This window comes from Leucoraja erinacea, chromosome 9, assembly GCF_028641065.1.
Source record: "Leucoraja erinacea ecotype New England chromosome 9, Leri_hhj_1, whole genome shotgun sequence".
Lineage (NCBI taxonomy): Eukaryota > Metazoa > Chordata > Chondrichthyes > Rajiformes > Rajidae > Leucoraja > Leucoraja erinaceus.
In genome coordinates this window covers 35,860,522-35,878,241 of record NC_073385.1, presented here as the reverse complement: position 1 = coordinate 35,878,241, position 17,720 = coordinate 35,860,522, and the positions used below count along the sequence as shown (strand labels likewise).

The window sequence follows — 17,720 nt, the reverse complement described above, 5'->3', positions numbered from 1 at the left end:
CACCCAGGGTGTCTTCTCTATTAATGATTTGGACGAGGGAATTGAATGCAACATCTCCAACTTTGCGGAAGACACGAAGCTGGGGGGCAGCGTTAGCTGTGAGGAGGATGCTAGGAGGCTGCAAGGTGACTTGGATAGGCTGGGTGAGTGGGAAAATGCATGGCAGATGCAGTATAATGTGGATAAATGTGAGGTTATCCACTTTGGTGGAAAAAACAGGAAAGTAGACTAATCTGAATGGTGGCCGATTAGGAAAAGGGGAGATGCAACGAGACCTGGGTGTCATGGTACACCCGTCATTGAAAGTAGGCATGCAGCTGCAGCAGGCAGTGAAGAAAGCGAAATGGTATGTTAGCATTCATAGCAAAAGGATTTGAGTATAGGAGCAGGGAGGTTCTACTGCAGTTGGTGAGACCACACCTGGAGTATTGCGTACAGTTTTGGTCTAATCTGAGAAAAGACATTCTTGCCATAGAGGGAGTACAGAGAAGGTTCACCAGACTGATTCCTGGGATGTCAGGACTTTCATATGAAGAAACACTGGATACTCAGCTTATACTCGCTAGAATTTAGAAGATTGAGGGGGGATCTTATAGAAACTTACAAAATTCTTAAGGGGTTGGACAGGCTAGATGCAGGAAGATTGTTCCCGATGTTGGGGAAGTCCAGAACAAGGGGTCACAGTTTAAGGATAAGGGGGAAATCTTTTAGGACCGAGATGAGAAAAACATTTTTCACACAGAGTGTGGGAATCTCTGGAATTCTCTGCCACAGAAGGTAGTTGAGGCCAGTTCATTGGCTATATTTAAGAGGGAGTTAGATGTGGCCCTTGTGGCTAAAGGGATCAGGGGGTATGGAGAGAAGGCAGGTACAGGATACTGAGTTGGATGATCAGCCATGATCACATTGAACGGCGGTGCAGGCTCCAGCACCTAATTTCTATGTTTCTATGATGCTCTGCCAAGCCTGTATTGCAGCCATCTTTAGCTTATGTTTGTTTTGGGGGCTAGTCCCCTTCAGTTTTCTCTTTAGCATATATAATTGGGCATGCTCAATTGGGTTCAGATCGGGTGATTGACATGGCCACTCAAGAATTGACCATTTTTTAGCTTTGAAAAACTCCTTTGTTGCATTAACAGTATGTTTGGGATCGTTGTCTTGCTGTAGTATGAACTGCCAGCCAATGAGTATTGAGGCATTTGTTTGAACTTGGGCAGATAGGATGCATCTATACACTTCAGAATTCATTATGCTACTATCATCAGCAGTTGGATCATTAATGAAGATAAGTGAGCCAGTACCTTCAGCAGCCATAAATGCCCAGGCCATAACACCCCCACCATGTTTCACAGATAAGGTGGTATGCAGTTCATTCTCTCCTCCATACTTTGCTCTTGCCATCATTCTGACTTCAGTTAATCTTCATCTCATCTGCCCACAACACCTTTTTCCAGAACTGTGGTTGCTCTTTTAAGTACTTCTTGGCAAACTGTAACCCAGTCATCCTGTTTTTACGGCTAACCAGTGGTTTGCATCTTGCAGTGTTGCCTCTGTATTTCTGTTCATGAAGTCTTCTGCGGACAGTGGTCATTGACAAATCCACACCTGACTCCTGAAGAGTGTTTCTGATCTGTCGGACAGGTGTTTGGGTTTTTTTTCTTTATTATAGAGAGGAATCTTCTGTAATCAGCTGTGGAGGTCTTCCTTGACATGCCAGTCCCTTTGCGATTAGTAAGCTCACCCGTGCTCTCTTTCTTCTTAATGATGTTCCAAACTGTTGATTTTGATAAGCCTAAGGTTTGGCTGATGTCTCCAACAGTTTTATTCTTGTTTCTCAGTCTCAATGACTTATTTCGCTTTCATTGGCACAACTTTGGTCCTCATGTTGATAAACAGCAATAAAAGTTTCCAAAGGTGATGGAAAGACTGGAGGAAAGACTAGGTGCTGAGAGCTCTCTTATACCTGTATTAAGGAGGCATTTCAACACACCTGAGCAATTACAAACACCTGTGAAGCATGTGGCCCAAACATTATGGTACCCTGAAATGTGGGGACTATGTATAAACACAGCTGTAATTTCTAGATGGTGAAACCAAAATGTATAAATATACCCTTTAATAAAATCTAACAATGCGCACTTTAACCACATGTGATTTTTTTTTCTATTACAACTTTCAAATTATGGAGTACAGGGGCAAATAAATAAATGATGGGCCTTTGTCCCAAACATTATGGAGGGCACTGTGCACTACCGTATTTCCCGGCAACGAAGACGCTATTTTTTTTACCCAAAAATAAGGCATGAAAATTTACCTGCGTCTTGGAGGCCGAAGGTTAGGTTGTTAGCCAAGAAAGATAGACTTGGCTATCCCTCAGTACAGCAACATCAAGAACGATGTTGCTATACTGAGGGACACCCAAGTCTATCCCTCATTGCTGGCAACTGATGGGAAGCGGCTGTAAAAGGACAGCAGCGCTGGGGGGGGAGGGGGGGGAGTTCCTTTCCCACCATGTGGGGAGTCTGGCCTGGGTCAGCATGGGCAGGAGCGTTGAGCAGGAGGAGGTCGGAGATCATGCCAGCAACTAACTCACTGCTGCAGCGGCGCTCCGGGCACAGAGCCATCGCATTGTGGCCGGGGAGGGCAGTAGTTCGGGTGGCTGCAAGCGGCTGCCGTTCCTTAAATTCTGACTGCCACCGGGAACAGGACATGGCCTCACTTGCTGCGCTGGGTGACACTGCATGGCATTCACTGCCCGGTCCGTGTCTTCCAATGTAAACCGTACAGTGAGGGGACCAGCTCCAGAGCAAAGATCATAGAGCGGAGCGGGTCAGCGGGCGATGGATAACATGACAGTGGGTGGTGAAGCTTACTCCTGTGTCAGCGCGAGTAACCTCAATTGGTCCCTTGATCGCGCTGACTCAGGAGTAACGTTTAGTGCCAGGTTAAGCCAGCAAAGTCCAATCAGGGATAGTCAGAGGGTCACCAATGAGGTAGGTAGTAGTTCAGCACTGTTCTCTAGATGTGGTAGGATGGTTCAGTTGCCTGATAACAGCTGGGAAGAAACTGTCGCTGAATCTGGAGGTGCGTTTTCACACTTCTATACCTTTTGCCCAATGGGAGAGTGCAGAAGAGGGAGTGGCCAGGGTGCAACTTGTCCTTGATTATGCTGCTGGCCTTGCCGAGGCAGTGTGAGGTATAAATGGAGTCAATAGAAGGGAGGTTGGTTTGTGTGACGATCTGGGCTGCGTCCACAATTCACTGTAATTTTTTGCAGTCTTGGATGGACTAATTCCCAAACCAAGCTGTGATGCCCTGATAAAATGCTTTCTATGGTGAATTACTAATAAAATTATTCCAGTGGAAAACAGGCAATGAAATTTAGAGAGATTTTATAACTCAGTTGACCTCTCATATCAATGCACGAAGTAAGCAATAATAACTATCACTGTACAGGCTTGTTTTGTTAGAGACGTTGGTAAACTCGTTACTTGTGGGGGGGGGTGGGAAGAGGGCACATTTGGTGTCAAGTAGGAAAATATATTTTTGTTTGTTACAAAATGAAAGATTATTGGATTCCATTGTTGATCCTTTGGTATGTACATGAACTTGAGTAACTGAGTGTTATTATGGGAATGTAGTTTATAAAATTGGATTTTCACTTTCTTGTTGACCTAATTGGGTTTTGGGGATAGTCTGTTAAATGTCTATACACCTTTATTTTTATGAAGAGGCATTGACTTTTGATTGTGGAATAATTTTATACCAAGCTCACATTACATTTTAATCAGTTTTATCCATTGTCTTACATATAGGCGCATTTTAATTTTAATGTGTTACCATGGCATTTTTACTATTTTGTTATAAAATATCTCCTTTTTCTATTTGTGTAATAAAACGGCAAATGCAATATACGGACAATCCCCAACGTGTAAGGGTTACATTCTGTAAATTTTCACAAGTCAGATTTTACATGTCAGAATCACTTTAAAACTAGGTAGAAACAAAGAACTGCAGACGCTGGTTAATACACAAAATGACTACGTGTTGGAGTAACTCAGCAGGTCAGGCAGCATCTCTGGAGAATATGGAGAGGTGACGTTTCACGTCGGGTCTTTCCTTCAGACTAATTCAGTTTGCTGAGTTACTCCAGCACTTTGTGTCATTTTACCTTAAAACTACATGCTGGTGCCGCTCATCTGCAGCAAGCCCTTCTTCACCAACTGCTGCACCGTCCAGTGGGCGTGACTGTTGTTGGGGCTTGCCTTGTATGGCCTGGCCGACAGCGCTTTCCCCAGGCTGCCGCACTGACAGGATGCATTCAGTCACCATGAGGTTCCCTTATTTCTCACAGCTGCAGCTCCTTCATGTCGGCCATTGTTTTGTCCCTTGAGGGAGAAGGAGAAGGAAGGGGAGCAGCAGAGTGGACAAAGCAATGGCCAACAAGAAGAAGCAGCAGCTGGTGAGAGGGGAGAGAGACCCACAGTGCCTGAGTGCATCCAGTCGGAGGTGGAGACCTGGAGAATGCTCTATCGTCTTGGGGTTATAAGGCGACCCACAGCAACAGCCGTGTTAACTGGACAGTGTGGCAGCAGGTGAAGAAGGGCTAGCTGTCGCACCCTGTAGAAGATGTCGGCAACTCGACCGGGAGTTGCTTTCCACCCCCTCCCTCGTTGCTGGAAGAGCAGCGAGCCCGATCAAAGCTATGAAGCGGACAATAAGTCCTCAACATTCCTTCCATTGCAATAACACAGGTTAGTCAGGAAATGGGACCACCTATTGTGAATTTTTTACGTAAATCGCTAATTATGTAAGTCGGGGAGTGCCTGTATTTTGGGAATATTTTCCAAATAAACAAACTGATTAATATGACTCAAAATAAACTGGCGCATATTTATGCACAATTAGTTCAGTTTGCTTTGCTAACAGAAAACAACGATTTTTGTGATGCGTTCATATTTATACAATGCATTTCGTTAAAATGAAGTAAAATGAGATGAAAGTATTATGTTAGGATAATTCTTATTGATAAAATAAAATTTGAAACGGAGGGCCTGATTGTTTTCATCATTGTTCCAGTTTATATGTATAAATCATAGTTGAACCTAATTTTCACTTGTATGGTTTTAGACTTTGGAAGGTGAATATTATTCATGCTTTATGGGTACTAATGAACTGCTGACAATCTGCCTAAATTCAAAATTAGATTTTCTCTTCTGATGTTGTCTGCTCATTTATTAACTATTATTCTTTCAGGCTCTGAGAGTGCTTCTCCAACCCATTCAAATGCCTGCTCAAGATCCCAGACACCTTCTCCGACCACTTTGAATGCGGATCCTTTAGATCAAAAAGATTTGCCACTGGATGAAAAATTACATCATTCAGTTTTGCAGACTCCTGACGACTTGGGTATTACACAGTTAATTAACTTTTAAGCAATACATATGTTTCATCTGTTAAACGTGTTACATATGACACCACATTTGAGTTACTCTGTATAATTATGACCTCAAGTTCAAGTGAGTTTATTGTCATGTATCCCTGTATAGGACAATGAAATTCTTGCTTTGCTTAAGCACACAGAAAATAGTAGGCATTTACTACAAAACAGATAAATGTGTCCATATACAGGTGCACAACCTTTTATCCGAAAGCCTTGGGACCAGACAGTTTTCGTAATTCAGAATTTTTCGGCTTTCGGAATGGAAGATTTTTAGCGTAGATTTTAACGGCTGGCTCAGTGGTAGAGTGCTCGGCTCATATCCGCAAGGTCGCGAGTTTGCGCCTCGATCCCGGCAGTTACTCGATCGCGAGTTTGAGTCTTCAATGTAGTTTTTTCTTGCAGAATAGGAGAGAATAGGGAGGGTTAAGCTGGGATCATTCTCTGCGAGATAATCTTAGTGCGGGAGACAAGTGTAGGAGAGGTGTACTGACTGTGTGGGCAGAACTTTGGAAGTGATTGCCCACCATTCTCAAAAGCCGCTGTGTCTCCCTGTCCCTCCAACTCCAGAGGAATCCGCTGCCCGATGGGCCGCTACGGCGACAAGTGGCAGTTCGCCCACAGCCCGAGCTGCGCCCTCTCATCCGCAACCCGGGTTCCTCTGGAGTTGGAGCGGGGCTGGACTAGAGTTGTTGCTGGCTGTGAGTCTCTGGGATCTCCGTGCTTGCAGTGGGCCTGGGGGTCGGTGTCCCGATGAGGGGGCGCAGCTCGGGCTGTGGGCGAACTGCCACTTGTAGCTGTAGCGGCGCATCGGGGAGCGGCTTCTGGTGGTCCTGACGTCTCTCAGCTCCTGTCCAGGGGGATGGCCGGAGACGTCAGGACCAACAGGAACCCGCTCCCCGATGCGCCGCTACAGCGACAAGTGGCAGTTCGCCCACAGCCCGAGCTGCGGCCCCTCATCCGCAACCCGGGTTCCTCTGGAGTTGGAGCGGGGCTGGGCTAGAGTTGCTGCTGGCTGTGAGTCTCTGGGATCTCCGTGCTTGCAGTCGGTGTCCCGTTGGTCCTGACGTCTCCGGTCACCCCCCTGGAATGGAGCTGAGACTGGGAACTGTACCGCCCTTGCCCCCTCCCTCTGCAACTGCAAACAACCCCACAGTTCCCAGTCTCAGCTCCTGTACAGGGGGGTGGCCGGAGACGTCACAGCCCGAGCTGCGCCCCCTCATCCGCAACCTCAAGACCAAGACGCACCTTGCACACCATCAGCTTCGGTCCCTACGGGGAGCGTGTTCCTCTGGAATTGGAACGGGGCTGGGCTGCTGCTGGCTGTGGGTCTCTGGGATCTCCGTGCTTGCAGTGGGCCTGGGGGCTGGTGTCCCGTTGGTCCTGACGTCTCCGGTGACTGGCACTAGCTCCGACGTGAAGACAGTGCAAAACCCCCGCGCTGGTGCAATGGGCGGGGAGCTGGAGAGGGGAGGGAAGTGGTCACACACATGGCCGGGAAGCAGAGGGGTGTAGGTGGGGTGAAACTTAAGGGAGCGACAATCTGCTGCTGCCTGCCCGCTGAGTTAAAAAGTTCTCATGCAAGACTCATGATACACTGTGTATCGTGAGTCTACCGTGGGAACTTTTTTAACTCAGCGGGCAGGTAGCAGCATATTGTCAATTATTAACCCTCGCGCAATATACCCTCACCTTCTCTTTTATGAATGGGGATTTAGTTCCCCTTTCTTCGAGGACCGACCGGAGGTTCCGCTGTCACCTCTGCGGGCCGCCCTCGGTGAACGTTTTCAAGGACCTTTCTTCAAGGACTGAAAAAATGTCGCTATTCGGAGGTTTTCGTTATTTGGTTCTTCGGATAAAAGGTTGTGCACCTGTACCATGATATAAATATATACACACATGAATAAATAAACTGATAAAGTGGAAATAGCAGAAAGTGGTTATTAATAATCAGAGTTTTGTCTGAGCCAGGTTTAATAGCCTGATGGCTGTGGGGAAGTAGCTATTCCTGAACCTGGTTGTTGCAGTCTTCAGGCTCCTGTACCTTCTACCTGAAGGTAGCAGGGAGATGAGTGTGTGGCCAGGACGGTGTGAGTCTTTGATGATACTGCCAGCCTTTTTGAGGCAGCGACTGCGATAAATTCCCTCGATGGAAGGAAGGTCAGAGCCGATGATGGACTGGGCAGTGTTTACTACTTTTTGTGGTCTTTTCCTCTCCAAGGCGCTCAAATTGCCAAACCAAGCCACGATGCAACCGGTCAGCATGCTCTCTACTGTGCACTTGTAGAAGTTAGAGAGAGTCTTCCTTGACAAACCGACTCTCCGTAACCTTCTCAGGAAGCAGAGGCGCTGATGAGCTTTTTTGATAATTGCGTTAGTGTTCTCGGACCAGGAAAGATCTTCAGAGATGTGCACGCCCAGGAATTTGAAGTTTCTCCACACTTTAGGAAGTATGCATTTGCCTTAGAAAAGGTTCAGCAAAATTACTAGATTGGTTCTTGAAGGAAGGAAATGTCTTATACAAGAGAGTTTATAGGCCAATGCTGTCTGGGCTTAAATAATGGCAGCTGAAAGATATTTTCCTGGCTGGAGATCAAGAATAACTGGGTATAGATTTAAGACTGAGATGAGAAGGAATTTCTTGACTTGTAAGAGTGCAGTGGTATTGAGAGATCTTGCTCCCAAAACACTCTTGAAAGCCTTTGGTAGTTGTAGAGCTTATTGAAAAATATATATATTTTTAAATGTAACTTGAATTCAGCTGTATTATGTAATCTTTATCACACAATTGCAGTTGAAATTTATGGGATTCCAGATCCTTCCCCACAACCACTCCCTCCTCACAGCTCCTAACTGTGATGCTGAGTAATTACTGCTGCAACCTCCAGCCAGCATTAGAGTAAACAAGCTTTAAAATTTTCAGAGCATTTTGTTCTTCAAGGTTTACAGGATTTTACAATATTTTCACAAAATTTGGGGATTTGTTACAGGCCTAATTGCTGGAGGTTTCAAGCAGCAAATATTTATAAGATTTCTGGACTATAATGGAATTGTGAAGCAATAATACAATTGAATATTGACTAAAAAATGAATGGCCACTAGTCTTCTTGTACCATTATTTCAGTAGAGTGATTATTTTTAATGTTAAATTGTGGTCTTTATTGTAAATATGTTCAGAAGTTGAATTTAAACTCTTAACTATAATTTTAGTGCTCATTGTCTGCTTGTAATATTAAGTTTTATATTGAACAGAAAATAGCGAGTTTCCAAATGAAGATTGCAGTGTGATGGCAGGGGGTAGTCTCAAAGGATGGCATGAAGATGTTGCCACAGTTATGTGGAGACGAATGCTTGGCATTTTGGGTGATGTAAACTGTATTAAGGATCCTGAAATTCATGCACAAGTCTTTGATTATTTGTGTGAACTCTGGCAAAATTTGGCAAAGGTAAGGTTACTCAGTTTTGCTTGTAAATCATTTGTGCTAATATGGAATCATTTCCCACATACATTTTCCTTGATGTTATGTCTAACTTGTGCAAATACATTGCTGCACACTAAAGTGATTTCACAGGCAGTTTGTGTTTGTGCAGAGCTGCCAAGTAGTACGGATTTTCCTTATTTTGTACAGAAATGCAATAAGAATACTAATGTACAATTTTGCGTTGTTAAATACGGATTTTTCATTTTTTAATCGGCCGGACTTCATTAATAGTCTGAAGAAGGGTTTTGGCCCGAAACGTTGCCTATTTCCTTCGCTCCATAGATGCTGCTGCACCCGCTGAGTTTCTCCAGCATTTTTGTCTACCTTCGATTCTCCAGCATCTGCAGCTCCTTCTTGATCATTAATATACCACTCGCCAGTGGAAAAGTAATAACCCGGTGAAATTGACTTAAGATCTTGCTGCTTAAAAAATGCAAGGATATAAAAAGTCATACTGTACCTCTAAAAATTATAGCAGTTAAGTCTATTAGTATTTTAAATTTCAAGATCTGGATGATTATTTTTATAAGCTTTGATCTGCCTGTCCCTCTCCAGGTTTAACCAGAGCGCTGTCAGTTTAACGCGTGGGAATTTGAACGAAGAGCTGTCGGCTATAGCGCTATGGGGTGTAAATATAGTGCTACCGGCTGGAGTGCTATAATAATAATAATAATAATAATAATAATCTTATTTATATAGCACATTTTTAGTCAACTTGCATTGACCCCAAAGTGCTTCACATAATTACATTACATTTACACACAGGCAAAGGTGGGTGAAGTGTCTTGCCCCAAGGACACAACGACAGTATGCACTCCAAGCGGGATTCGAACCGGCTACCTTCCGGTCGCCAGCCAAACACTTAGCCCATTGTGCCATCTGTCGTCCCAACTATGTGTAAAGCCCAAGCTATGGGCTTTACACATAGCGTTATGGGTCACAGACTGTTCGGGGAAATTCAGGCAGTGGTAGAATTCTGGATAAGCCTATTGGTGAAAGGTTACCAGTGGGATTGCAGTTACATTGGGATTGGCCTTGATTTTACAGAACGGTGGGCTCAAGGAGGAGAGAGGGAGGGGTGGAGAGAGGGGGAAGATGAAGGAGAGAGGGAGATAGGGTGGGAGGAATAAGAGAGGGAGGGAGAAAAAAGGAAGGAGAGAGGGAGGGAGAGAGAGGAAGGAGGGGGAGGGAGAGGGAGGCTTCCAAAATGGCTTCTACATCATCATCTGGTACTAAAAGCAGGAAGCAGCCATTCAAACAGCAGTCTCCAAAGAGATGGCAATGAATGCACTGTCAAGTAAGGTGCGTAGAAGACGTGTCAATTGGTAGCAAAGTTGTGCATTCTTGTACTCTTACATGGGTATGACCGCACATAAAAAATAAAAAAAATGTCAGCAAAATGGCACCGCGTAAAAATACTGATTTCCTCAGCAAATACTGATTTTCAGGTACTAGAATACTGAAATGCTCTGACAATACTTGGCAGCTCTGTTTGTGTTTAGTTTTTGAGAAGGTGGATGCTGAGATGTCTGCTTATGTTCGTAGCGGATTGTTCAGCAGTTGTTGTTTCTCCATAATTGTGTTCTGTACATAATATTTTGACTGAAGCTGGGCTATAGTTTTTTTCATTTTTAAGAAGTCAGAGATGTTCTGACATTTTGAAACTTTTACTGGCTGTTCTTTTAATCAGGATGTATCTGCTGCTGGATTTGACAAGAGTATATGCACTGAATTTGGTGATAACCGAATGAACATTTAACATATTTTGATTGACTGTAAAAGATGACTGAACAGTTTTATGTTATGCATTCTGATGATGCTATCATAAAATTACATGGCATGGAATCAGGCTACCTTGTCCATAGCAACAAAGTTGCCTACCTGAGAGTCCCATTTGCCTGTTTGGCCCAAATCCCTCTAAACCTTTACAATCCATGTAACATCTGAGTTTGTTTTAGATCAATTCTTTGGCTGAATGCTTTGAATTGTTGACTTCATGATTATGATTAAACAATTTAATCATAGGGCAGCAGGGCGAAGACAGGAGAGTGCAGCAGGGCAAAGGCCACCAATGCCAATAGGATTAACAAACTCATCAAGAAGGCTGGCTCCATCCTGTGGGTGGAGTTGGATTCATGGAAGGTGATCTTGTAGGGGTGAGTGCTCCTCAAACTGTGGAGCATCTTGGACAATACAGCTCACCCTCTCCATGACACACTGGGCAATCAGAGGAGTACCTTTAGCAACAGACTGGTTCCACCAAGATGCAGTACAGAACGCCACAGGAGATCCTGCTTCCCTGTGGCTCTCAGACTGAACAACTCCTCCCCCATGGCTCATGGAATAAACTGACTCCCCTCCCCCACCCCAATCTTTGCACATTCCCAATACTTTCCACTCATCACTTTAATCTCATGTATTTTGTGTTTTATGACTGTTGGCAGATCAATTTCCCTCCTAGGATAAATAAAATTGTATTGTATCGTAAACTATCACGATGGTAAGCACTTTAGGTGGTCTTTTCTCCCCTAGCAATTCTTTTATTTCAAGTGGCCATGTGCAGTATACAGTGATGCTAATTTTATACAATGTAAATGACTGTGTTGTACCACAACATGCTAACAAACCGATCTTAAATTTCAGTTTGGTTTATAAAAGGTGTCGAATTTAGCCAGTGTGCATTCAGGTAATAAATCCTGTTTTGCCTGAAATATTCATCTGGAACGTCGTATAATGTGAAATGTTCTTTTATGCCACACTTTAATTTTATTAATAAACAATTTTGTATATTTAAAGGTGAGAGATAATCTTGGAATTACAATAGACAATCAAACCTCCCCACCGCCTTCAGTTTTGATACCACCTCTCAGAATTCTAACTCCATGGCTTTTCAAGGTAAAATAAACTTCTTTAAAAATGGGTTAATTGTTTATTATTCCAATTTCCATCAAAAAATACATTTAGTCATCAGTAACTTCAGAAACCGAGTTTTTAAAGGTTGACTTTACCACCGATGATTCCCATTCCACAACGTTTGGTCTGCAGTGGTGAGATGTTAAACTAACCGCATCTCGGGCAGACCCAAAAGATTGTTTTTGTTAGAATAGTACTGACAAAGAGGTTCTTTAGTGTCCAGCCTGTAATTATTGTTACTCTCTCTAACTCAAGACATTTGGGTGGTGGTTGGCAGAACCTTCATGTTTTTTTGTTAATGGTCACTTTTTCAGATACATTTTAAATTGAGGTAACACCTGGGACCCCAAATCAATATAAAACATTCTCTCGATGTTTTTGACTCTTTCTCAGTGCCTTTGCTAAAATTTCCTCAAAAATGATTCTCTTTCCACAAATACTATCTGCCCCGCTATTATAGTATATTTATATTTATATTTTGTGTTCCATTTTGAAAGCACAACATTTGATCCACTGGCTGTGAAGTCGGGTTTTTTTACGATCAGAGTTCAAAACTGGTTTTGTGTGTTTGATGATACTACAAATTTCTATTCCCATTAAGGAATTAAAGGGGCAGGAAAATCCATTAGAGATGCAATTGTCTGTGTTTTGTATCCTTCGATTCAGAAATTAATTCTTGTATTTGTTAACAGTTGAGCAAGGAAAAAAAGTGCTGACAAAAAAACTTTTTTTCCCCGAGATGTGTGCATTGATTAAGTCAATTTTACAATTAGAATAAGACAGTAAATTGGGTTCGTTACCAAGATCTACATTAATAGTAAAATTAATGGCATAGAATGTTGGGAGAAATTTTGTTTAGGCTTTTCTCTGGGGAAGCCCAATGAACTCCGTAAATTGTAATGTCAAGACATGGAAAGTACCTTTTAAAAATTGTTTATTTATTTACTTCACAATACTTTGCTGCCTTTTCAATTAGTATATGGAAAGGTGTGTATGCGGGTGCAGTGGCAAATTCCCGAGTCCACATTTTTCATGGAAGTTCTACAAAATTGTGTTAAAATGAATAGCAAGTTGCTAACATAACTGTATAGCCAATGGTGAGAAAATATTTTTGTGTATAACTTAATAAAATTTTATAATTTTTGACTAATACTTTAATTACTATATATTTAAACCAGCCTTTATTAAATTATCCACAGGGAATAATTATGTATTTAAAGGTGACAGGAGCATTTGACACCCCCTTCCCCATCCAAACTCCATTTTTCCCCCTGAACATTTAAGCTGGTTTCAATTGGTACATATAATGGACTAGAATATAATGTTTTCTTCAACCCCATATTTAATGTGAAGTTGCTTCATATTTAGGCAACAACATTACCAGAAAAATACAAACAAGGAAAGCTTCATGCATATAAGCTCATCTGCAAAATTATGAAACGCCGTCAAGATGTTTCACCCAATTCTGATTTCTTGGTTCACTTCTATAATATTATGCACAGTGGACTCTTAAATCCTGATCAGGTGAGCACTTTTCTGTTTTAAATGCCTTTGGTACTGAAATATATATTTGGAAAATGATGCTAACTTTAAGCTATTAGGTTTTAGTATAACCTGCAAATTTTAACATTGATACATTCTGACATCTTTTAAGTTGTTGAGTTTTGGAGTCCTTGATCATGTTTAAAACATTCAACCTTTGACAGTTCCAGTTTAGTCTGGCTTGAGGCTTGGTCAACTGCTTGGGTTTTTTTTACTGGAGAGCTTCTCTTCCACCCGTTGCTGTTGCACCCCCAACGTGATTCCATAATGGCACAGAAGGCCATTTTCCTGCACAATACCTCAATGTGAATATCAAGCCGGAACTATGCAAACATGAAAAATCCTTAATGCTTGCCTTTTTGTATTTTAAGTAGTTGGTGCTCAAATGTGTAATATGTAGATCAGGTATTTGATTTCTACAGTTTTGGAAAATTTGTTATGTCTAATTTAATTGTCTTTACATTTTCTTTAAAAAATCTCTTTAGGATATTGTGAATACCATCATCAAGCATTGTTCGCCACGGTTTTTTTCAATTGGTTTGCCCGGTGCTACCATGCTAATTTGGGACTTTATAGTTGCTGCCAGCAAAGTGACCTTCTCTTCTTCGCTTAATGTAGGTCAACAAGCATATTACCATTTTTTTGTGGATGTAAACGAAGGCTGGGGATGGGATTTTGTAATCCTGGCTTGTTTGTTTCATTTTATATTGGAATGTAAATAGAAATTGCTATGTGAAACATTGCCATTTTCATAAAAATACCAACTATTATTGTATTTCTAAAGCAAATCTTTAAAAATATAAATATTATTTGATAAAGATTTTGTAGGAATGTTTTATGTGGATGATTTTCTCATGTTATACATTGTGACTTTTAATTAGATTTCAGTCAAACATTTTTGAAGCATACTAATAATCAAATTCCTTTTTGAAATTGGAAACATTCAAATGTGTTCCAAATGTTTTAATGCTCAAAGGAAATTTAATTCTGGATTTATCACTTATTATTGCCAATAGTTTCATTGACTCATATGTTTTTCTTTCTGAGACATTTGTTCAAGGACTGATCATTGTACTTGTCTAAATATCACTAAATTGGGTTTCCTTACAGTTTCTTGCATTCAACAAATACAAACGAAAAAAACAAATGTGTTTTTGACTATTTAGTTACGATTGATGTCTGAAAGCTCAGTGCAAGTCAACGATCTAATGTATTGAGCCATAGAATATATCTGATTTTGTTCTCTGATCTGTATTAAGTAGGCTTATCTCAGCACTGTTGATTATACAACCACTGCTGTAGTGGCCATTTGGCTTATTTTGTGTGTCATTAATTATGGCATTTGTCTTTAAATTTTAGACTGCCCGTTATCATGTGGGTGGTATTTATTACGTAGTCAAGAGCGTGTTTGGTGTTGGGTTTCTTGCGCAGAAGCTTAGTTTTAGTTTAGCTCGGAGCTGCATGGCAGAAGGAACACCCTTCGACCATGTAGAGTTTTGCCGAGACACGAAGAGTTTTCTAACGTTTAAAAGCAATATGCTGGAGTTTGACGAAGATTAAAGTGTACGAGTCAGATAAGAAGGTCGGATGAATATCTTTTTGTTTTACTTCAACAATAAAGAAACTATTAATCAAAAGACTGTGTTATGAAGTTGTTCAGAAGCTGAAGGTCTCACGGAGAGCTCACATGCGTATTATGACATTCTCCTAAAGCCATGTAGTCTCTTAAGTGGCTAGAGGGAGTAATCTCTTGAACGATATAAAAATCTGCCGCTACACCTGCTATTATTTTTCTTAGCCTTTGCAAGGAATAACTAGTTTGTTCTTATTAATAAACACGGAGCAATGGCCATTGGATATTTCTGCATTGTGTATTATTGTATAAATGAGTTTTGACAAAGTTTCAAGTTTGACTATGAACCACTCCAGGATTGATCAAGTAATCAGATAATCTATTCTTTATCAGTTGATCATGAAAAAATGTCAACTTGAGGTGATATGCCAAATACTGTCATTTAAGATAATTTGAGGAGAGGTAGAAGGAGTGGGGAACAAATCTTACTGCTTTTTAACGATTATTTCATTTCTGCATTTCAGTACTAAATGTATAAAAAGTAAAAACCCTCTCTGCTGATAATGACTGGGTTAATACACCAACCTAAAGTATGCAGTAAATAATTCAAACATTTCTGATAATCCATTCATTTAATAAATTAACATGGGATGTTCAATTGAAAATTAGACCTTTATTACACTTTAATTCAAATTGATCACTTGGTTTGTCCATTTGTCCTTTAAAATTATGGTGAAATAACAATCATTTGATTGTAACTTTGACATTTACCCTTGTTTAATTTCAGGCACCAAGAGTTGAAGCTCAAATTCTTCTGGGTTCCTTGGTCTGTTTCCAAAATTTATATGATGACCTCCCTACTTTGCAACCTTGTCATACTGATATTTTATCCACAAAATGTAATGATGTTAAGGTAAGATGTCTGGTACAAGACTTTTTTCTTTTTTAGCTTCTCAAATAGGTTATCTGCTTGTTTCAACGATACATACCCTTTTAAGTTCCTAACTTTTTTTTAAAGGGCAATATCGATTTGTTCCTATTTTATGTAAAGAATTGTATTGAGTATCTGAAAACTAAATGAGTATGCCAATGTAAAACTTTTGTGTTGAACATTTATTATCCAATAAATACAATTACTTTCTGACTTCAGATTTCATAATACTGTGGAAATCTCATGATACGTTCTCTATTTGTTTTCAAAGGAACTTGTAATTAAGAGTATTTTAAAGTCTGCAAGGGAAGAACCTTCTGGGCCAGCTCGGTAAGGATTTCCAAATTATGACAATTGATAATACGTCTTCCAATCAATATCATTCCGTTTTTCTGGTGGTGATTACTGCAAGAGATGAGACGCAGAATACATAATTTCAGACTTTCCATGATTAACATGTAGTACTATCCAAGTCAATTCACATCAGAAATGGTCATTGAATAAAATTCCTCCTAATCAGTACAGCTACACCAAAATATACAATGGACCATGTATTTTAGTTAATTTGGGCTCTAGGTCCATTTGTCAAATGTACAGTAAGCATGTACAATAACTTGATTATGTATGACCAGAAGTCTTTTTATGTGATGCTACCTTTACTTTATCATGTAAGCCACTCTGGTCGGAGCAGAAGTGAAAACTCTTAAGTAAAATGAAAATTCTACCAACAGTATGTCCAGTTCGCTCATAAATCATTATTTTAAATTAATTTAGGAGATAACTGGGTTGCTTACAAAGTGAGTGCTTACTACCCATCCATATCTGCTCTTCAAAGCTTGCGAGTGAAGCCCCTGTGCAGTATTGCAAGGGTTCTCCCATTGTATTATATTATAATTGATGTTTATGTATAATTATGTTCTGTGTTCTTTGAGTCTCCATGCGTGTAACAGCATGCTTTTCATTGTTCCTGTACCTCACCATACTTTGTGTAGGAAGGAACTGCAGATGCTTGTTTAAACCGAAGATAGACTCACCATACTTTATTTCATATGGCAATAAACTCGTATAGTTTTGCTGTAAATGAGTTGCAGCACAAAGAATACATTTCCAAATATGATCAAGTAACCAGATGATATTAAAGTATGATGGGCCAAAATTTATGACAAAGTAATGGATCATCTTCTTGAACTCTCTGTTTATTTAGTAGCACCATGTCAGGCTAGGAAAAGCTGCAGTTAAATATAACAATCCAAAATTGCTATCTGGCTTGTGCCATCCCTTCGTTGAAACAACACCTCAATGCCTGTCTTACCATTTGAAATCTGAAATAGTAAAATGTTGTTAGGTTCTAAAATTGCCACAAAAAGTAAGTCCTTATACTTTAAATGGGAGCATCCTTTTAAAGATCTAATAAATATGTTAATCTTGTTAATCTTTGTAGCAATGGAAAACAAATTTTATATGAGGCATCTCATTCTTAAGCTATAAATGTTTAAAGATTTTGAAAATTGGTTTTAACAATAGACAATAAACAATAGGTGCAGGAGTAGGCCATTCGGCCCTTCGAGCCAGCATTGTCATTCAATGTGATCATGGCTGATCATCCCCAATTGGGAACATGTTTCCTGCCTCTAGCATGTCCAAACCCTTAACAATCTTATATGTTTCAATGAGATACCCTCTCATCCTTCTAAACTCCAGAGTGTATAAGCCCAGCTGCTCCATTCCCTCAGCATATGACAGTCCCGCCATCCCGGGAATTCTCTCGCTCATTTACAGTAGCAAGTGATGTTAGGGTAGAACAGAATCTGGCCTAATCTCACAGACAGTAGTGGTTAG

The 17,720-nt window shown here is 40.8% G+C and overlaps 1 protein-coding gene across 5 annotated transcripts in view; it reads left to right on the top strand.

Moving 5' to 3' along the window:
• The window catches only part of ralgapa1 (Ral GTPase activating protein catalytic subunit alpha 1), a 148,484-nt gene that overhangs the window by 77,950 nt on the left and 52,814 nt on the right, over positions 1-17,720 (top strand). For all 5 annotated transcript variants that reach the window (XM_055640527.1, XM_055640526.1, XM_055640529.1 and 2 more), the window contains 7 exons: positions 5,257-5,409; positions 8,693-8,886; positions 11,719-11,817; positions 13,204-13,359; positions 13,863-13,991; positions 15,738-15,863; positions 16,153-16,211. In XM_055640527.1, coding sequence (XP_055496502.1) covers positions 5,257-5,409; positions 8,693-8,886; positions 11,719-11,817; positions 13,204-13,359; positions 13,863-13,991; positions 15,738-15,863; positions 16,153-16,211 — 916 coding nt within the window. The remainder of the gene's footprint in view (positions 1-5,256; positions 5,410-8,692; positions 8,887-11,718; positions 11,818-13,203; positions 13,360-13,862; positions 13,992-15,737; positions 15,864-16,152; positions 16,212-17,720) is intronic.